General features: G+C 34.4%; 3 protein-coding genes across 3 annotated transcripts; all 3 read right to left on the bottom strand.

Moving 5' to 3' along the window:
* Positions 1–9,779: 9,779 nt before the first annotated feature.
* Positions 9,780–11,651, bottom strand: LOC110797346 (protein CANDIDATE G-PROTEIN COUPLED RECEPTOR 7-like). Its single transcript, XM_022002452.2, has one exon. It carries the CDS (start codon positions 11,577–11,579, stop codon positions 10,206–10,208), a length of 1,374 nt encoding a protein of 457 aa, XP_021858144.1. The 5' UTR covers positions 11,580–11,651; the 3' UTR covers positions 9,780–10,205.
* A 774-nt stretch (positions 11,652–12,425) lies between these two features.
* LOC110796543 (uncharacterized) lies at positions 12,426–16,762 on the bottom strand. Its single transcript, XM_022001604.2, has 2 exons — positions 16,521–16,762; positions 12,426–12,767 (listed from the first exon to the last, which is right to left on the bottom strand). Exons 1-2 carry the CDS (start codon positions 16,641–16,643, stop codon positions 12,669–12,671), a joined length of 222 nt encoding a protein of 73 aa, XP_021857296.1. The 5' UTR covers positions 16,644–16,762; the 3' UTR covers positions 12,426–12,668.
* Positions 16,763–17,683: 921 nt separating this feature from the next.
* Positions 17,684–22,130, bottom strand: LOC110797336 (GRF1-interacting factor 2). The gene is made up of 4 exons (XM_022002442.2): positions 21,833–22,130; positions 21,543–21,619; positions 18,403–18,493; positions 17,684–18,325 (listed from the first exon to the last, which is right to left on the bottom strand). The coding sequence occupies exons 1-4, from the start codon at positions 21,941–21,943 to the stop codon at positions 18,023–18,025; spliced, it is 582 nt and encodes a 193-aa protein (XP_021858134.1). The 5' UTR covers positions 21,944–22,130; the 3' UTR covers positions 17,684–18,022.
* Between the last annotated feature and the right edge of the window lie 1,214 nt (positions 22,131–23,344).

Genomic DNA, 23,344 nt, shown 5'->3' with positions numbered 1-23,344 from the left:
CATAATATTTGATATACTACAATCGTAGATTCGTAGCTATGGTGAAAGGAAGTTTTTATTTGATTCGGTTGTTATGCATTTGTTAGATTTAAATCTTTATTTAGATGTCGTATGACTTCAATAAATTAATTTGATTATAAAAAAGAAGACATAAGTTCGACCATGATTCCGTTATCATTAGATTTTCGTTATATATTTTTTATAATCCAACCATCTTAAACCTCAATTGTGGGTTTTTCTTCCCAACACCCTAGACCAACTTATGTAGACATGTAGTTAAGGTTCGATGATTACCATAGGGTAAGCGCGATTTGACCAGATCACTAACTTGTAGTCTGTACTCTGTAGGCATACAAGTCATACTTATACAACATAAATTATGTTCTTGATCACTACTCAACATGCAATATATGTGAAATTCACTTTTAAAAAAGCAGATAATACTATTTTTTCAACATTGATGTATATTTGGATAATCTTATACGTAGTATAAAGACTATAAACGAATGAGGGAAAATAATTGCAAAATGTGCAAGATCAGAAATAATTGAAGGGAACGGAAAAAGAGACGTTAAAACAGAAAATTATTACATATAGTGATACATGAATACATTTAGATGATTATACAAGTATGTGGATGTATATATCGATCTAAATGATCAATAATATACGTAGAAGAAAGGGAAAGAAAGTTATAATGAATTATGGGCCAACCAAAAATGACATGACATGTTACTTCAATAGTGCATGAATTTAAACTTTAGAAACTTACATGATTTAATTGAAAATACCAAAAGAATAAATAAATAAATAAATAAATAAATAAATAAATAAAAGGAAATGAAAGCAAATTAAGAAAGAAAAAGGTGATATGTCTCAAAGGCAGAAGCAAAGGAATAAAGAGAGGTTATGGGCAAATGGGTCAGTGGATCCAAGTGTTTTCTTATTCCCAAGCTACCACCGCCAAGGAAACACTCTTCTTCTTCACTCCCTCCTTTTACTACCAATATTTTTTTTAAAAATAAGATCGAATTTATTTGGTACGAGTATTAATTTATAAATGCATGATAAAGTTGGATATAGATCGGTATGATCATCGTAATCAATGTTTTATTTGGTACGAGTATTAATTTATAAATACATGATAAAGTTGGATATAGATCTGTATGATCATCGTAATCAATGTTTGATTGTGGTTAGTATATATTTTTAATTTAACTAACATCTTAGAGCTTATAGCTTAATGTCTGCATTGAATTATCAATTCTTTTAAAATATAACCAAACAGATTTATTTGATACGAATGTTAACTACAAATTCATAAAATGTTGGATGAATTCATAAAATGTTGGATATAGATCGTCATAATCATCGTAATCAATGTCTGATTTTGGTTAGTATTTTTATTTTTAACTTCTTAACGCTGCATGTTTGTATTGATTTGGCTGCATATATTATTTTCCTTTTACACTGATTTAGAGAATTTAAATTATTTTCTTTTTATTATTTATATAAAATAATATTTATCCTTATCATCATCAAAGCAAAGGATAAAACATTGAATGATAAGAATAATGAAAGTTTCTAGATTCAAAGAATTGCCATTATTCTCCCCTATCTCCAACACTCCCATCCAACAACTCTCCACACCTACACAATTTTATGGGAAAAGAATGAAAATCCAAGCAATTTAATTATGGAAAATTATTTTTGTAGAGATAAAGAAGTAATGATATAATGCCACATTGTGTCATTAGTCATTACCTACGTACCTAATATAAATATTTGAATATTATAAGGAACAAGTATTGCTAGAATGCCCCATTGCCCACGTATACAATATTCTTTGTACAAAAGCTTTTCTTATGTTACAACAAAAATATGCAACACTTTTTGTGATGTTTGAAGGTATGTTTAGAGTTTCTGCTTTGTAAATTAGTATAGATTATGTACGTGAAACAACAAGAAAGAACTTGTTATAATGATTGAGGCCCTATTATGTTTTATCTTTGTTTATGAAAAAGAATCAAATCTAACAAATCCTAACTACTCCATACTTTTTAGCTCGTGCTGTGCATGCACGATTATATGTTTTAACTTAAGGGGTACGTTGATATAGAAATTGAAGGTGATAATGAATGAATTAATTATTCGACAGTTTATGAAATACAGAGTACGATGTTATGAATGTAAATAACATTAATGAAAAGTACGGAGCATATGGACAGTCATGAAAAAGCGCAAAAGTAAATTACTATAGAAAATCGAGGAGTTGACACGTGATATACAAAACGTTGCGTTTTTAAATATTAGTATAAATTAGTTTTAAAAGTGTTAATGATCAACTATTCTAAATAAGTTCAAATCAAATAAATTATGGACCGGGATATTAGATGATTTGTGAGATCATAGCCTTACTTGTTATTTATGCTTCATCCTTTTAAAAGTAACACGAAATCACAATCATGTTTTTTTAGTTTTAACATGAAAGTTTTATATAAAATGAAACCGTTACAAAGATATATTATATTCGTAACAATTATTGAGTAAGATCTAACATCCAAAACTACAGAGTAGAAGTATTAAGGCTTTGTTCTCTTATCCTGCCTTAAATTTATAATTTCCGATTTGGTTTGATTTAATTCTTTTTGGTTTGGTTTTTTCTGATCTGGATGTCGTTTTTAAGTGTTTTTATTTTTATTTTACGGTATTTTCTGATTTTTGTAGTGTGGTATGATATGAATTTTCTTGTCTAGTCTGGTACAACCGTACAATATTAATAAGAATAACTAAGTTATAAGAATAGGGTAAAAAGAACATAAGTCTAAGGTTTTGATCTGTTCTGTTCTATTCTGTTCACCTTTTTCACTTATTTTAGGAAAAATAAGTTCAGATAAGTTCATTTAAGTTTGAATAAGTTCGAATAAGATAAGTCCAGGAGAAATAAGGGTTGACAAAGTACAATTTATAACCAAAATAAGTGAAGTTAAGTTAAGTTCAAATAATTTTAGATAAGATAAATTCATTAAAATAAGTGAAATTCAGGTGAATAGAATACACCCTAACATTATTCACAAATTCTTATTTACAATGGGTGTACAATAAATATTGTACACCGAAGTAAAAGTTAACTCAAAATGCTTAAAAGTTAAGCTTATATATGTAAAAGTTATCTATTTTTAAGTGATTAATTTTTTCATTTTAGTAAAACTTATTTCTTCAAAATCACTAATAATGTATAAAATTAATCATTTAATCATTTATATCAACTTTTATTTTTACTAATATAAAAGTTAATCAAAACTAGGTTAAAGTTACGAAAAAATGGGTAAAAGTTATCTTGGTGTACAATAAATTTATTGTACACTTGTGCGCACAAGACCTTTTGAACATTATTAGCCAATTCACAAATGTCTTAATATATATTGTATGTGGAGTACTCCTTAAAATAGAAACATGACCTATTATTTAGGGATTGAAAGAACAATTAAGACTAGAAACAATTAAGAGAAATAGGACCACAATGGCCCCATGCTTTAGACTTTAATTTTGTTAAACTTTTTCAAGCAATGTAATTTATTTAATAAATTTAAATTTAAATTTAGTAGGTGGTTGGATATATTTTGACAAAGGAACAAATGCAAAAAGATCACTATCTCACTCTCTCAATCTCCCTTATTTCTTATGTCTTGATCTGAAAGATTTAGAGGACCACAAGCATGTGATTTTGTACTGCCTTTGATATAATTGATGAGAGAAACCCTTCATAGTAAGGACATCATTATGTGTTTTTATTCTTCTTTTTTCTTCATCTTCTGCCCCCATTTGCCTTCTTGGAGTAAATTTCAAGTTTTTATTGCATTCTTTTTCAAGCATTGTTATTTTTTGGTCCCTAAATCCTAAGTTTTTAATCAATAATAGTAACACTTCATGGAATAAAACACCAAATATCCCCAACCACCAAGGGAAATGAACATTTCTAATAAACCATGAATGACAATTACATAGACGAAATTTAATCACATGTAGTATTGACAAACCAACAAAAGTTGGTGGAATTGATGGGGAACTCACCTTGTAACATGACGTTTACAAGGTCGAGACTCATCAGTTGTGTTATGCTTAGAAGTGACACAATCGTTGACCTGCGTAGCTGTGCCAACTAACATAAAAATAGGTGTTGGTTCAATATAATTTTTATTCCGACCTATATTAAAAAAGAAGTAGAATTGACAATTTCACACTTTGAAATAAGATAGATGACAAAGAAGATCAATTTATGAGAACGACATTTATACTACACACCATAAAAAGTTCATAAACATGACAAATTAATGCATAGTGTTTATTCATGTAAAGTGAAAATTGCTTGAGATGTCCATATTATGATCAAGTACTTCGTAGATTATTGATAGTTGATAAGATAGAAAGTAAAGAAGAATAGGCTTATGACTTATGAGCTATAACCTATATATGCTCGTAGCCAGCCTTTTCAAGAAAACCTATAAGATAAACCCCCGATCGTCTAATTAAATTTTCACGGGAAAATATGGTATACAATTATTAAGGTGTAGGTCGACATAGATGGGACATTAGAAATGACACAATAAATAATATTAGTGTAATCCGAGATTAAAAATGTAGAATTGTAACAAACCTCGTAACTTAAAATAATATAATTTAAAAAGAAATATACTTCATATTTCACAAGAAATATACTTCATATTTAACATTAAACACATGTCACACACCCTAACACCTCCACAAACCTAGGGGCGAATTCAGTGAGTTCAATTGAACCCTGATACGTACCCTACTAAAATTTGAAAAAACTTAAAAGAAATTTGTTTTAATAAAAACTAATTACTTAATCCACAAATTAAATCAATGAATTTCCTTGCAATTTGCAAACAAAAAATGATAAAGCTCCCAATACCTCCCTTTTTAACTCATCATTGGATCATACACAAACACACAAATCCAAACACGAGTTCAATTGCATGAGGTTGCAGGTTTTAATCTCCCATCGAAATTTATGAACTCTTCCCCCCCCCCCCCCCCCCTCTCCTCCTTCCCCTTATCACTCGACCATGCAAGAGTCCAATTGAAATGTTTTAAGAAGTTATAATTGTACATATGAATCGTGGGTGATTTAATAATAAAATTTAGCGAGGTCAAAATAAATCTATACTATATATTAAAAGGCGTTTCTAAAGAAGTTTACGTGACACGTGACACGTGACACTCTGCTTATAAGTCACTCACTTTATGCGATTTTCACATGCATGGAAAAAATGGGAAATATGGTTTGCATAAGATTTGAACCCTAAATCTTGTGTTTAAACAAAAAAGTATTTACCACTAAGACATGACATGTTTCATATTATCATTGCGAAAATAAAAATATATAAATGCAAATGTTATTAACGTAGTAATCCGGGGTATCGTCCGGTCCAAATACTAGTTTGATAATTATTTATTTGTGATCAAATGACTAATTCTATGGGAAAAACTTTCAAAAATCTACACATAAATGTTATATTTTTTTTAAAAAAATTGCAAATTCAAGTGGGATAAATTGGCACCACATTTTACTAAGTGGCTCCGCCATTGCAATATGAATCCCATAATCATTTATTATAACTTGAATTTTGAATTACGCAATTTGATTTCAATATTTTCAGAAATTTCGATCCAATAAGCAAAATTTTATGAATCCGCCACTACCTTACCTTTCCGTGAAAAGAAAGAGTGAGTGAGTGAGATGAAACTGATGCAAGTGGCAAGAAAAAGCCATACATGGGTCGCTATAGCCTACCTTAAGATTGTACTGCAATAGGGGTGAGTTTGCTAACCAAATAATGCTAAAGAGTGAAGTGTTTGTTTTCACTTTAACATAATTAAGGGTCAAATTTTGGGTCCACCTTCCTACAATGATAGTGACTATTCGAACCCAAAAAAATAAAATAAATAGTGATTAGTAGTGACATACAACCAACCAAATTAAATGACTAGTATTACTGTATATGATTAATCAGTCCATCAAATAATTCAAGTAATCAATAATATGATCAAAGATTTCAACAAAAATAAAGAAATTATGATCATCCATGTCATAGCCTCATAGGTGGAGTTTTTGTGATGAGTAGGGAGAAAAAAGAAGTTTTCGAATTAGAGGTTTGACTATTTTAAAAAAGCCAATTGGAGTGAGAGGTTGGAAGCCAATTTAAGACGACAAAACTAATTTTGAAAAAGCTTAATATGTGACTTTTTGCATTAGAGGTCTTTAAAAAGTGGATGAAAAATGACAAATTTGTCAAAATATTGTCTAAGATTAAAACAACTACTACCAATCTACAGAGCATCCTTTATGTCATGTCTTTTACAGTACTTTACGCATTAAACAACTATGGAATACAACTAATTTATCACAATTTACACAAACAACTAATTTGACCCATTAGTCAAACCATCTAATATAAACAGATACAACTAACAGCTAGTCAAACCAACTAACTAACAACTACTCCGTAACAACTAATTGCCAAACAAAGCCATGGTTTCTAGTAAGTTAGATTTTACGAGGTCAGATTAATATCCGTTTCAAAATACATGCACCACTTTAACTTTTATGCTTCGTAACTGTCAGCGCACAACTTTAACCATTAAAGTCATATATTCTTGGTACAAAATATCTGGGCATTGAATAGAATCCTACAACTGTTGGGAATTGACAAACATGTAGTTGTATGTTTGTTAATAAGAAGGACAAGATGAACAAAGTTAAGTTTTTGTTTAGGTGTGGACTGGGGTATACATGCAGTAGCCTGTGAAATATGGACCCTCCTAAAATCGTACGTGATAAATATATCAATGTGTTACCCATGAAGGAAACCAACTGGTTGTTATTCAACAACAAGATTAGATAAATAATAATGTTACATTGCCCATTTACAGGTATACTTCACTTCCATGATCCCAGGGTGGAGATAAAACTATGGCCATTTTCTTGTGACTTTGTGGCCCTAGGTGGGCCGGCCGGGGCCCGGGCCCCGGGACGGGGACTGGGGCATCAGCTTCTTCATTACCCTGAGTTCGAGCCCCACGGCCAGTCGGCCATGAGTTATCGGCTTTTTCGCGGTGGGAATCCTAGGCTACTTGGTTATGGACAACAGCTAAAAGGTGAAGTTAGAGAGAGTGTCCTTGGCTTAGTTTAGTTACATACTACAGTTGAATTGAATAATTGTCTTACTAACTTACTACTAGGTTAATAATGTGATGTTTTAATCTACATGTTCCCTAGCTTAGAGGCAACATGCTCCTAATATTTCTTGATGCAAATGACTGAATGAGAACTTGATAAGAGAAAACATGTATAGCCATAAGTGGTATAGGCTTTATTTGTGACTTGTAGCTCTAGAACTAGGTTCTTCATAACCCTAAATTGGCCTCAAAATGCACCCTTATTAGTTTATTTTTTGGGGTATCCAGTGTGGTGCATTATTGTTGACTCGTTAGTCGCTATCCTAAATACATAAACCTTTCATTATTGTTGACTCATCTGGGCCATTGATTATGTTGACTTTATATGGCAAAAAATGTAGTTTCTGGCAAAAAGTCATTCATTAGGTTGAACTCAATCTGAACAAATTCCCTTCTCCTTGGAAATTCGGACAAGTCTTCAAAATAGGGGTAAGATTAGAATTGAGAATTTAGTTGTTCAAAAATAGAAGAGAAAGAATTAGGGTTAATTGAACAAGTAACGACTTGAACAATATATATTCCAATTTGATTATCAATAATGGAATGGAATCAAAGACTTCATAAACCTATTCAATTTTGTTTAGAGATGAGGCTTCTCGTGGATGGAAATAGAGTATTTTTTATTTTTTATTTTTATGGTAAAATTTATTTTAATTAAATTATAAAATGGATTACAGTAAATTGAAAGTCGGTAAGATAAATGGTTTAGATTATCTAACTCTTATTTAATGGTTGAGATATAGTTTATCAGAGTATCTACTCCCATTTCATTTTTGCTATTATAAAATCATCCCAAGAATCACATTAAATCAAGTTCCGTGAGAGTAGAAATACGGAATATATTTGCAAAACAGTAATTCAAACTCGTTTGGAGCTATGAGATGGGCTATAGACTTACATTTACTTACAATGCTTGTGAAAACCAATAAAGTGTTGGTCTGATAGTTAAAACTAATGGTCTATATACAATAGGTATCAAGTCAGAATTTTCCTCCCCTATTTGTAACTTATATTGTTATCGTCAGTGGTGGATCCAGGATAGTTGATCAGGGGTGGCACAAAAGCCATACAAGAAAGTACTACTCCGTAGTGTATAATTATTATAATTGGATATATTGGTGTAGTTGATTGTAGGAGCCATACTATTATGATAAAGTAGTAGTTCAAGGAATTTATTTTGTTTATTAAAAAACACAGTCCAATTATATGTAGTTATGTACAATGAGAAGTGGTAAGAGTTATGAATTATATGGAGGTGGAAAAAAAGAAAAAATATGCTATTTACGAATTAAAACAAAAAAGAAACAAACACAGTTTTGGGTACTCAAACCCCGCACCAAATCAACTAAGCTAGTCAAATGATCAGGAAACCAACTGCGCCATTTTACAACTTGTGCTATAATTTTGCAAAATTAAATATATTTTGTTCTGCTATAAATTTTCAGTTTCGCTTTTTTTTTTTTTTTTTTTTTTTTTTTCCGGGGGTGACACGTGCCCCCGGCCCTTAACTGGGTCCGCCAGTGGCTATCGTAGCTCATTCGTGTTAAAAAAAAAACCATTATGCTTGTGAAAATTTCAGAACTCTAATGGGCTTTTGGGCTTAAAGACATGGGTGAGGGTTACTTCTAAGCGAACTTTGACTAGGAACCTCAGTATGAGGCCATGCATGACATCTTCTACTCACTACAGCCTACAGCACGAATGAAGTAGCTCGAACTGAGATTATTCCTATGTCCACCAGCCCTAAGCAACCGTTTTCAGATTTTCCCAGAAAGGTTTTGTATGCAGAAATTAGAATGAGTAAATTTATGAGAATCATTTCATTCAGAAACTCAGAACTCAGAAGGCACACGACCTGGAGTAACTTTCAGTTATCACAGTCATAAAACATTTTAGCAGACACAAAAGGGAGAAGAAACAGAAAAGTGAGCATTCCACCTGAATAGTTTCAACTTTCAAGTGACATCGGAAGATTAAGCTGCTTATCAGTAAATAACACATGATTACTAAATTTTGGACATGGGTTCTTCGTCTTTCTACCATGTTCAAATTCAGAAGGACAGAAATTCACTACCTGGGTATAATATGTTACTCTGTATCAAATAAGTTCTGTATTAATCCTTTGAAATCTGCGAACTTCTTGCTTTGCTTCATATACACAGTTTTTTTTTTCCAGTCTGCCTGAGATAATGCACTCTGTTGTATCGACATGTCAAGCCTCTGGGCAAATGAAAACATAACCAGAAACGGAAACCTAAACAGCTCTTTATAATTGATCTCCCGTAAAAACATGTTCTACAGCATTCTTGAATTCACAGACTCACAGTAATAGTAAATCATGATGTTTCTAAGTTAAACTCAGTGTAACAAACATTTTATTGAGGAAGAATTACACCAATGTACTACTGCTGTTACTGGAAGTAAAATCGATCCTATAATACAATCTGTATTGCAATCTAGGTAAATATAATTCCTCAAAACTAAATTTGGACAAGCAGAACCAATGAATCAGAATCTGCAAGATCTTCTAACCTCCACAACAAAAGGACAACAACAACCATGAATAAAAGAATGTTTGGAATCTGTAAGTTCCATTTATACATATTGATCAGTGGAAACATAATTCTGTACTAATACTCACATTACACATGCTAGATGCTACTATAGTGTAACAACATAAACTATCTAGCTTACAAGTTACAACACAAATAGATACGAAGTACTTCGTATATGGCAAAAACAGTACATGAACATCGATATTACAAATGCCAACATATATAGAAGCCGGTTGATCACTCAGTTTCGGAGGCAAAGAAACCAGCACAAAACTGATCATCCCATTTCAAAGTTGTACCTCACTACTTCCTCAATCACACCTCACAGTCTCACACCACCAAAAGCTCTACAGCAGTTGGAAAAGAGTGACAAAAAAAATTCCCTTTTCACAACTCTAAATCATCATCATCTTCCATTTTCAACATCTCAACAGCAGCCTCTTCTTCCTCATCATCAATAGCAAAGTACGGATTACACGACTTTGGCCTAAAATTATAACCGGTAAACAGATAAAACGCAAGAGTACCCAACTCACCCGCAACCACACTAGTCCATTGATACCGGTAACTCGTGATTGTCTCCAACCCGTAAACAATCACCCTCGTAAAATAAATATAGCAAATCACCACAACATAGTAGTGCCTAAACAATGTCAACTTCATCAAGTTCACCGCCGCCTTCCCATCACTCCTAGCAGCCTCCCTAAGATTCTTAATCGACCAAACAATGGGGAATAACACGGCACAACAACAAACGACATCTACGAGCAAGAAAACTTGCGTCCAAGCATACGATTCCCCACCATACGGTCCAGTCTCATCAATCACAACTTGAGCTACATTTGCAACTACTTGAAGTGGGATCACAATCATTAAAACCTTCTTCTCCTTATCTTGTAAAAAGGGTTTTAAAAACGACCATCCAGTTCCAATCAACACAATCAAAGTAAACAAAGTAATTCCCTTTAAAAAGCTAAAAATGTAGAACAAAACATCCCAACCATGAGCAGTCCCAGTTCTTTTTATGTAAGATTTATCCTCAGCTTCAGATAACAAATTCAACCCCTTTAAAATAAGAACAGCAAGCATAAAGAAATGAATTTGATAAATTACTTGTCTATTTGAGTAAAGGGTATAAACCCATATAAAAATTAGGGAAAAATAAATTAGGGCAAAATTGAAGTAAATTGAGGGGAGATTAGACTTACCAGCGGAAAGATAATCACGAATTAATGACGATTTACCTTCTAAATTATACATAGAAGAGTGAACATCCATTGAAACATGAAGATTAGGGATGCAATTGGCGAAAATTAGGGTGTAAAGATTAGGGTCGGACATTTGAAGAGAGAGATTAAAGTGGGTATGCCCGCCATTGTTAAGACGGTCAAAGGAGAAAACCGGTTTGATTAGGTCTGATTGAAGGGCGCAAACGATGTCGTTTTGATCCAGCTTATCGACGACATGGTACCAAGAATCGCGAGTACAGAGGAAGAAGCCGACAAGGGAGAGGTCGTTAGGGTTGATTTTAGGGTTCTCCGGGAGGGTAGTTTGGTCATTTTGTTGGAGGCGGAGAGAGAGGAGGGTGACGTTGAGGTCGAGTTTCCCAGTGTGGGTGAACCCGAATTCGTCGAATGGAATGATGGGTCGTGAGTCGGATCGGATAGCGGTTGATCGGAGTTCGGATAGGGTCAGGGTTTGGAGGAGAGAGAAAATGAGAAGGGTAAGAAGGGTGTGAGTGTGAGGTGAGGAAATCGCCATTGTTGTGAACTAGGAGAAGCTTACTGCAACAGTGTTTGTTAGATAGACAGTATATCAAGCTTCATTTTTTTTCCTTTTCAAAAATGTCCACTAATAAGAGTTTTGGGCCGGGCCGGGCCGGTATTGAATTAGTGGCTTACAACATTTTGGAGGTAACAGTCTATAATGATGGAGTTTTCAAAAAGTAATCCGACCCGAGTGCAACTGGACAAAAAATTACATTAGATGAGACATCGATCTTACACAAACAATTATCCGACGTGACCCGAACCAATTAAATCCGGCATTTAACCAGACACAAATCTAACGTGACAACTCTAACTATTGGTACTACATAATGTAGGAAGTCCATGTCAAAAGTGGCTTGCATTCAAAATGGACTTAAGTAACTCACTCTTAATAGTACCAATTAATTTGATATTGGTATACAAAGACACACTACTAAGGAGTACCAATACGAGTCTTTTGCGTTATTGGTACCGACATATTTTGTGTTGGTATTAAAAATGGTTGTGTTTGTCTGACTTGTGTCCAATTAAATCACAAACCACTTAACGTATAGACCGAAATGTTAAACATTTCTTTTGTTGTTAGTACGGAATATCAAGGTATCAATAGAGATCACTTGCGTCCATTTGAACGCAAGCTATTATGGACCGTATCGGGTTGTGTCCATTTCACTGATATACTCTCGTGAGCACGAGAGCAAGGAAATGAGGCCAGGTGAAGCCAATGCATCTCTGAGCCTGGTGCCTGACCACGGTGTGAGCCACTGGTTAAGTCTCGGCATAAACTTCAGCTTGGTTAGAACACCAGACTACAATGAACAAGAAGAAGAAAAAAAGCTGGACAAAGATGCAATTTTTTGAAAAACAACTGTCAATAACAGCCTTCAACCACCATTTCACAAGAGTTAAAAACAGAAGCATAAACGCAACTGCCTGATTAACATAGAGAAATTTAAGTCGTGTATTATTTATACTCCGGGTATTTCTACGAGACTCTCTTTGACATGATACTCAAGGAGAATCGCTGCATCTGAGAGTGTACAACATCAAAATCAGTCAAAAAAAAGAACCTCTAAAATGTCTATTCTGTTGCTTCCACTTGTTGTTGAGGAGCTTCAGTTTCTTTCAAACTCTCAAGAGCCGAGACACGTCTATCCAGAGAATCGTGCAGAAGTTTCATCTAAAGAAGCAAAAAGAAAAGGTTGAGTGTAAGAGCATGACCTATCATTAAACTAAATGGCAACTTCTTTCATATTAATACAGATGCAAGATTATCAAAAGGTCATGGACTCATGGCTAAAATAGAAGTCTATAATGGCCGTTTCTAAGAAACTTCTCTGCATGTCATCAGTTTCCTACCAACACGTACATGTACTAAACTTTCGGTTTTTTCACCATAAAAATTAAGTTTCAGGAAATAAAAAGTTCAGACACACATTGTCACTTTATAAAGAAAACTGATACTCTGTAACAAACTTATTTACAACTTGTCAAAATCTGAATGGCATGCTATATGGTTAAAATGTCTAAAATGGCTCCTTATAAGGAACTACTCAACAATTACAAGTCATCAAGAACATAAGATTGACTCTACCACGTACATGTACAAAGCAATAACGCATTCTAAGTGCAGACTAAGGAAATCCAAAAGTACATCCTTCCCCTCAACTCACCCATTATTGCAACAGAAAAGATACCTATACGGCTATACCTCACCTTTCCCAACTACTAATCTGATCAAGGGTCATAAAGGAGGAGAGAAGGAGATAATAACTATTGACCAAAAACGAGTTTATGATTGAATTATGATGGTTTTTTTCAATAAATCTATATAGAAATAAATAAATAAAGTTTGAAACACAAAATCCACAACTCCTCTTTCCACGATTCTTTCTTTGCTGACCCACAAGTCTCCATAACCACCCTGCTAATCCTCTGATCTCAATCTATGCTCTAAATCAATCCCACTGCAGGTCAGTTATCGTTGGCGGGTCATATCTGGCTGTTGCAGAGCAAAGAATGAACAACCAGAGAAAGGGGCTAAATGGAGTCTACCTTGTGCAAATGAAAGAGGTTTCATAGAGACCATCCTACAGGTTTTGATACAAAAACTTAGTAAAAACACTATAATAGTAGCGTCTACGGAGGAATCAACATTAATAAAGTATCTGTGTCTGTAACCAAAATTTCTCCATCAACGGAGATTTTCATAATGATTGTAGTTCAAAGAAGCTTCAGAGTAACAAATTTAGCAGTTTCTGTGGAAGACCCCCCCCTGCCCCTCTTGTCTGATTTGTGTCCGACTCTCTGTTATGCTTTTTAAAAATAAATCTAAATAAAACAAAATTATTTTCGCAGTAGTCAAGAGGGAAAATGTCTTTTTTATGTGTTTGGTGAGAGGAAGGGGTGCTAATAGCCAAGTAGAAGTGGGAAAGAGTAAAAATATCCATATAGTCCTCCATTTGCTAATCATGACTTGTTAGGAAGTGCATATAAACTCAACGCCACAACCAGTGAATGCCATCTACTTTCCTATCAATAATAAATCATATTGCACAGTGCAGATGGATTGCTACTCAAGTACTCATGGAGATTGAAGTAGTAGTTACACAGAATAAAATATTCAGTCAATATGATCAACTCCTTGACAGACACCTAACAAAGGATAGAAGGTATTTAAATTTGGTGAATTATAGTACTCGTATTTGTTTTCATACATTAGTGGAAAATGCTAGTATCATTTATCATCGATCTATAACTGGGAGAAGGCCAAAGATATTACTTGGCAAGTACCATATGGGTAAGGAAGCCAAGCAAACTCAAAAGCTTTATTTGTGGCAGCTGAATAAACAGAGTTCACATGCACGAACATCAATAGAAATCACATATCGTGCCGTCAAATTTAGAAAATTGTAATTTTATCTCAGTGCAACACAAATTGAATACTCAAAACTAACAAAACCAGGAAAGTGGAGGTTGCCAGCAAGTAAAAGACTACAAGTATATAACCTTAGAAACAAAACAGATCCACAAGTGACCAAAACCCAGAAGAATCTTCAAAATGCTATAATTAATTATTTTCTAGTGACAAATGCAAATAACAACACATAACAAAATCACAGCATTGATATCAACTCACATTCATACAGATATCACAACTCACAACGTCACAAGCATATGAAAACTAGACACCTAGTACTAATTTTGTCTATAGTCTATACTTCGTAACGATTCCTAATACACGATTCTACAAGCATTATAAATCAATCATGATTATTGATTCGCAATCAAACGTTTATCAAATTTAAAAACACATGTTCTCGTTGGTGAGTCAGTGACGCACAAGGTAAGAAGACATTAATGCAAAATAGAATTACAGAGAAGAAAAAACATGACAACTTCAAATATGGCCAATGGTATGCAGGTAAAAGTATTTAATTTATTCTTTTTAAACTGAAAACCCAATATAGCAATATCAACTTATCAAGTAATCATAGGTGTATACTAGACAAGTCATTGAAGGAATCGAGTTCTCCTATATTTGACAGCATTGACATGTATACTTGCCAAATGACATAATAGGTAAGAAGCCATCGACTTATGAGAAGGAAAGCAGCGAGCTAATGGCAAACTGGCAATTTAGCCATGATAAGTTGAAACGGATATAGCAAATCAGGCATTTGTGTAGTGCAGGATATTTTTGGAGTCAGCTATCAGCCAAAAAGAAAAAGCTTGCCAAAAGTCATTAATGAATAATAGGCCAAGGTTGTACAAGGAACATGAAACAAACTTGGACTGCACTTTCATCAATCAATCATAGTCGGCGCTCCACACCTTCCCTGTTTCCTTCGAAACTTACATCTAACTAGGTTGCCAATCGATGAGCTCTTTATCCACAATCCAGGCTAAAATAGACACGAAGACAAGATTGCAAGCATTACTTTGCTATCCTTGCCCCGTTGCTTCTAGAACAACCGTAGGTTAGATGGTCAAAATAAGCAAGAACCCTATTCCTCTTTTTGAAATAAAGGTCATAGCTATCACAAAGAAAGATCTTGAATCCAAGTGAACAAGACCGTGATGTCCGAAATACAAACTAGACCCTCGTCAGTTGCTACCAAACTACAGCTAATCTAGGTAAAAGGTGGGAGAGAGAGAGAGAGAGAGAGAGATAATAAGATACCGAGCACAATTGATGACCTACCAAGCCACTCCAGAATCCTAAAAAGCCTATACCAATAGAGTAATAGTAATAGTCATCAACAAAACTAAACTAAAAATTTTACATCCTAATAACCTATACAACAGTCTCCATTTAAACCTTGTCACCTCTTGAAACAATGTTCTAATTAAAGAACCTCCAAACTATGGAACTACCTAAGCATCTCCTCCACTTCAAAAAACCCTTCAACAGAAATAAGAGAAACAACAACCCATCAGAAAATCGCCTACTTTCAAGTATCAAAATGCATGTTGCCTTGGCCCTGATCAGTGAAGACTATAAATGATATTGCTTCCCAAAAAGACCTTTAACCTACATGGATACAAGCTTCTAATTATACTGTATAACAAGTTCTGTTTTTCCTCATCTTTCAACCAGTGCCTGGCCTGCCAAGTGCCAATCACAACCATAAAATCACCAAATTCTATGTTCATTTCGTTAATAATCCAATAGTCAAACAAAACCTCCCAAATAAATATATTATTACTAGTCTAAATCACACAATTCCAACTTCAATAGAAATATTGACGAATCCCCAATTGCAAATTTAGGGCAATAATTTCCTACATTAAACAAATTTTAGGCAAACTTTCCAAAATCACAATTAAAAAACCCATCAAAAATTACCATTTACATTTATCTCACAATACAAAAGGGTCACAAAAATTCATTCCATTAATGAAATTGATAAAAGAAATGAGAGAGAAAAACCTGGTCAGAGATGGAATGATGGGCAACCTTGTAATCCTGGTAAAGGAAGTAAAGACCAGCAGATGAGGCCACTGCTGCGCCTGCGAAGAATGATGCCAGCCTTACTCTAAAAACGTAGCCCATAACTTTCTCTCTACTGGGTAATTTGTTTCTGGGGATTTTTAGTTCTGGAAATCTGACTGACCCTAATCAAATGAAATGTTTATGAGAAGAGGTCCGCCATTGTTCGATTTCGATTTCTCCTATTTCCCTTATTTTAGAGACACAACTAACGACGTCGTTCCTATTTTCAATTTTAATTCTAATTTTATGTTCTTAGGACCCATGAGAAACACCTCGAATAAAAATTTTGATGGCCCTAGAAATTAACTCTTTATTTTTTAATATAGGTTTTCAAATATAATATTTCCAAATTGTCATATTTTTTTATTTTTGTAATAAAATTTCTAGAATATATTAAGTACATAATATAGAGTTGGGCATGTGTCGGGTCGTGTAGGTTTACATGTCTCGGACCCTAATGGTTGGCCTAGAACAAACCAAGGAAAAGTCATGTAGTATCAGACTTGTGTTGTTGTGCAACTATGACTCTATGAGGCTTGTGCACATCCCGTCCCATATACCATGTCGGGCCAAATCGTGTCATTCTAGTAAACTCCCCTTGATTTTTTGTTATTTGCTTAAACAATAAACGTGCCAACGTGCAGGCTAACCCGTCATGCTCGTGCCAAATTTCTAAAATGATGACTAAGCACAATCCATGGCTCATCGCCATGCCTCTCATGCCATGCCAATATGCCATGTTTACAACTGACTCGTGCCTTGCAAAACCTATTTCGCGTAGGCTCGGATAGCCCGCGTGCTGGCCCGATCCATGCACAACTCTAAATTGAAGAAGTATTATCAAATCTCATTTTCATTAGTCTCTCAAATATCTTGTTAGTTAGTAACATTACCATATGTATCCACTTAACAAAGAAACTAATGACCTGATATAAATCAGTCACTAATTCACTCTAATCAACTCTAAGTTTAATATCTTTGTTCTCTCTAATTTTCCTTAAAACTAACAAAAAAACAAAAGCATTGTTTTTACTTTTTAGTCATTCAACTAGGATAAAAACTCCTGATTAATGCTCTCTATTTCTCACCAACAGGGGAAATCACTAATTACCAACATCATTTAACTGTGAAGTGAGTCTATGAACAATATATCGTTACGCATACATGAAATGTTTGTTCTGGCTGCAACATACCAAAGGACAACCACAAACCATCTTTGATTCTTTAAATATATCTAGCATTGACACATTACCATCTAACCCATCTCTCCTAATACAGGCGTAACCGCCTGCAATTGCCTGACGTACACAGCAAACCCTTCTATGCAAAATTATTGAACTTGGCAAAAACAATACCAAATTCACCTATTTTAACCCAGCGTCACCTGCCGGGTCAAAACCAGTGGGTCCCACGACCCTCTCGGGGCCCACCTTACCGGATCACTTCCCATGATCATCACCAGGACCGGCTTCAGAACCATCTTGTTGTCTGTTGCGTGAATCCATCACATGTGTCGGACCTCCGAATCCAGTGTGGACAGCAGCAGGGCGTAAACCATTGTTACCTCCCATTCTCATCCCCATCGAACCTGACATAGACTGTTGGTATTGCATTTGGGGTGACTGTTGATCAAACGATTGCAGGACAAAGGGCATTCTGGGACCTGTTTGCTGCTGCGGACTAGCTGCAGATTTAGGAGGTGGCATGAACGGGCCTTGAGGAATGGACGATTGCATGGGAATCTGAGGAATTTTGAAATCGTTTTAAGAGCAGAAGGTTAGATAAATGTATAACATCACAGGAAAGATAGGTAGGATACCTGAGGCTGAGAAGGTCCTGTTGATGCTGGTGGTTGAGCATCAGCAATGGCAGCCAAGTACATTAAGTTTTTCTGTAGCTGAGCTTGATACCTAAATTGTTTAAATTAGAAAATAAGTGACAAATTACTTATTTGCCTAAATTTTAAGTAGAAAAAATGACCACAAATTGAATCACAGATAAATATCAGTTACCATAACTTGAAAGCCAGATTCTAGAACGCGAAATAATTAAGCATTTTCATTAAATTTGAGGTTGGTTTAGTGGTAAGAAGCATAGATCTGCATCTCATAGATTACAGGTCATGGACTAAAATCCTAAGCCTGTTAAAGAAACATCCTGAGGAGGTAACCGCTGGTAACTATCCAATTCGAGTGCACCAAGTGGAGTGTTACAGAGTGATCTTGTTCTTGTTTTAACTTTTAACTTCCATCCTGCAAAAACTTATAACGCAGGTATGCAGCACACATAACATAGCACATATAGCTAGCTATTCTCACTGGTGAATTTGACATAAATATCAATGTGGTAAGGCTCCAAATTTAACTAGATGGCTATTGGAACTTCGGAAACAAGCTGCTAAGGGTCACTGCTGAATTTCTTTAGCTCAAAAACTTCAAAACAGGGCAGAAAAGCACTGAGGAATGAAATAATCTTTTACGTACGTAATTTAAGGAAGATTAAGTGAGTGAGGGAAAGAGGTTTGATAATCAGTTATTAAGCCATTAAGAGAACTAAGAAAAATAATGTTGACAGTGTAACAAGATCCTACATCGCATGGTTATGCTTCAAGAAAAACGCCAAAAAGTGAACTGAGAAAAAAATACTGACAGTGTATTAGTGTAACAAGATCCTACTTTGCAAAGTTATGCTATAAGAAAAACGCCAAATTTTAAGCAAGGTTTGATTTGAATAGTATGCGAAGACAGCACTTGAGCTTGCAAGTGTTGCAACCAACAATGTAGAATATGCATGGTAAAACCTAGTGTGTGACGGTGACCCGGGCGTTGCCCCAATTTCTTACTGAGTAATGTATTTTGTTATTTGCACTTAAAAAAGTTGGGATGGAGCCCTTGTTAGTCGTTACCACATCAAAAGAGGTTGAAATCCTCAAAATTATTGAACAGTAAGTATAGACTAAAACTGAATTGATGACTTAATGTGTGATTAGAATTTGAACATAATTATACATCTAACTAATCAGTGAAAGGGATATATTACTAAATTGGTCTAGATTCCCCTTTTTTCTTCTAAGATTAAATATCTATTTGTATATGAATGTGGACAGATATAACATGACTAATAACTGGCTAAGATGGTAAGACATTTAGTGTATTCTAGATGTGGTTCAAATCTTTGGGCAAACATTTTTGGCAAATAATGACTATGGGGATAAAACCTTGGTTCCTGTAGCCGACCCCAACATTGGGATTAAGGTTTCGATATTGTTGTTGAAGTATAAGTCAAGTGACTCAAATGAGGCCACAACCGATGGAAAGGTAATGAATATAAAAGTCAATTCACGTGTTGCCCTTGCTAGTGCAGAGAGGGTGTTTCAATCAGACCCTTGATGGGAGGGAAATCGACTAACCTATGAAACTCGATTTACATAGCATTTCCATTTTCACTGGATCCTTGGTAACAAAACCAATCAACTAACCCTCCTCTTAACAACTAATATGAAGGGGAAAATTTCATGGATCTTCTTAGTTAGTACACTGTACGCATAAGCTTAAAAATTATACATCTATCACAGAATATTTATTAAGTGTACTCAACAAATTATCTTAAAAACTAAATAAAGCCTCACAAAATCGATTAACATAAATCTTGAAGAGAGAACCCAGGCGTCACAAAGGCACAGATACAATATACCGAAGTATACATTATCTACCATTCCATGCGAGAACAGTTTCTATTACTCATCTTTCATATGAAGGTAAGATTTTCTCAGATATAAAACAAACGGTAATTTTTATTACAGAAAAATGAAGGCTGCTTGAAAGCTGAGACATATGTGCATCCTAATAGCCTGAAACCACAATGTCTTTCTGCTTATGTACCCTATCTATTCTCTAACACTTTGTTTGGATAAGCAAAAATGGAGAGAAAGGGGAGGGAAGGGAAAGGGAGGGGAACAAGATCCCTTTTTTGGATAAAAGGTTGGGGGAAGGAAAGGAAAGGAAAGGGAGGGATCCATTTTCCCTCCCTACTTTATAAATACCATCCCTTTAAAATTGGAGAGATTTTGAGGAGAAATGGAGCTCATCTTCCCCCTCGCTTTCTTTCCTCTCCCCTTCCTCATCTTTCCCTCCCCTTCCTTTCACTTCTATCTTGCTATCCAAACACATAGTTATGAAGGGGCATGCTTTCACTATCATTTGGTTCAAATACTAAGTTCCAAAATCTGAGCCAATTAGCATATTTATGCTTCAAGCAGTTCAAGCTTGCATTTGAGTTTGAATATACCCTCTATTTCTCTCACACAGCGATATAGATGTCTTAAAATGGTGTTACTTTCTTCTAGCTATAAGTATAATTGTATACACTTATTAGGCAGTAGCCACTTCATCCATTTTGCTGCAAAAATCTAGAAGGCGGACATCCAATTTCTAGAACTTCTTTCACACATATGCAGCATCAAAATTATTACTCCCGCAACATTTAACTAAGCTCATAGTTCACCAAATCCCATTCATCGTGTAATCCCGATTCGGATACATTCACATTCTTGTAAAACATTTATGTTGCCATAAGCTAAAACGAGTACATATAGAAAATAAAAATGACATTAAGCCTTCCTCTCAAAACTAGATACATAGCCAATGATCAAATTCACCTAGTGTGTAAACTGCAAAAGGCTAAATGGCTAATACCAATTTCCCAGACTCTACAAGACCTCTTTGGATTACCCTAAGCAAGAAAAGAACTGTCAAAGAACATAATCAACTGAAAAATGCAGCACAACTCCGGTTTCTCAGGAACCAAGATTCATGTTACAACTCTAATTACAATTAACAGCATATTAATGACTCAATTTACCCAAAATTTATAATAATTAAACCAACTAAAGCAGAAAGAATGCCAAAATTGCAATCAAAATTAAGTACGAAACTTAAATTGGACATTAAAGCAACTTACTGGGCACATTCATTGATTTTCCCCATGTTCTGACTTTCCATAATTGCCAAAATCAGCTGCTTGTTCTCATCAAGATACTGAATCACAGTTGAAATAAATACTCACTAATCAACTAAAAACCCAATTAAACCAGAAAATTGAATAGAAAGAAAGAAAAACAAACATGAAATGCCCAATTGCCCAGTGAAGTAAAAAATCACTGAAAACATTATTTTTAGATATTTTAAATTCAAAAAATCAAGAACCCAGAATCAGATTTTAAGAACAAAAGAGGGGTTTAAATAAACAACCTTTTGAATTTGTTCGGTGGAAATGATGATTGTGGGTTGCGAAGCCGGGATGTTGAACATTTGTTGTTGCTGCTGTAGTTGCTGCTGCTGTTGATGTTGCTGTTGCTGCATCTTTCTCTTGCTTGGTAGCAGTGTTTATCTTGAATAGTGAAGAGTGCGGAATACAGTATTAAGAAAGCAATGAAAACCTAATTAAAAAAGGGGGAGCAAAAAGTCCAGGGATTGGCAGAGGAAATGTTGGGGGAGAAGAGAGAGAAAGAGGCGGCAGTAGGAGACGAGACCAAATTGAAGTTTACATCAATCTACTTTTCCAATACTCCGTATTGTTAATATTTTTTCAAAAATAAAAAATAATAAAATTCACCCTATGAAAATAATGGTTGAAAATTTGAAATGAGGAATATCAAATCTAATTTAAAAGCAAATTAAATTCGAGCAACAACATAATTCTAATTAAAGAATAAATATAAGGAGAAGACTCGCCATCGTAGAATGTCAAATCTTTAAAATTCGAAGGTAGAACCAAATAAATGTTGTTATACGAAGTAATAAATAAATTTGGCTACAACTTATAAGCAGGACTCCCTATTTCACTTGTTCTATGTTTCAACACAAAATATTTAATAGATATGTCACTTTTGATGTCTTGAATTTTTAGCGTTCTATTTTTTTTATTTAGGAAAGACATGATGTGAGCATGATTAATCTTAAGCACCTTACTCTCGTCCTGATTTGGGTCAAACAATATCAGGTTTCCTAAGTCATTTTTGAGATTTTTTGTAATATATATTTAAGTACAATTTTACATATGTTAATGATTGAGCTACCTATACGTCTTTATTTTTGAAGTTATAAAAAGAACTAAATCAAACAAGTTTTTGCTTAGTGATAAGCCTAACGTATTACTAACGCAATGTTTTACAAAAGTATTGAGATGAAGGGATGAAAGAAAGGAGTGAGAATTACGTACGGGCATTCACCAAACTAAATATCCTTGTTCTTTTAAAAAACAAATTATCACTTATTTGCTATTCAATCTTAGACTTTCTCTAATCATCCCTTGTAGAGTTGTAGTTATAACTCCACAATGTCTTCTATGTTTGTTCACATTAGCGTGTTTAGTACTGTAACTGGTTTTTCATTTGCTTTGCAGTTAGTTTTTGGTTGTTTAATTTGGTCAAATAGCCATATAGGTGTTTCATAAACGACTTTTTCTTTGAAGTGACTTTTCCGCCAAAATCCAAAAGTTAGTAACATTAGCTTTTTAATGTTGGTTGTTGGCTTTTCATTTTGCTAATTACATTTTTATCCCCCATTAGTCATTACTACCCTCTTATGAATAATAGAATATACCATGTCCTTAAAAATCATTGTGTACGCCAACAACCAACTTTACCAAACACATTTTTAGAAATTCAACAGTTAAAGAACCGACATAAAAACTCAGCACAAACAGCCGGTCAAACTATCCCCATTCCACTTGCCAAACACCTCCTTTATCTTCATGCGATA

Source organism: Spinacia oleracea, chromosome 3, assembly GCF_020520425.1.
Source record: "Spinacia oleracea cultivar Varoflay chromosome 3, BTI_SOV_V1, whole genome shotgun sequence".
Taxonomy (NCBI): Eukaryota; Viridiplantae; Streptophyta; class Magnoliopsida; order Caryophyllales; family Amaranthaceae; genus Spinacia; species Spinacia oleracea.
Note: the sequence above shows the minus strand (reverse complement) of the source record. Positions and strands in the feature narration are given on the sequence as shown.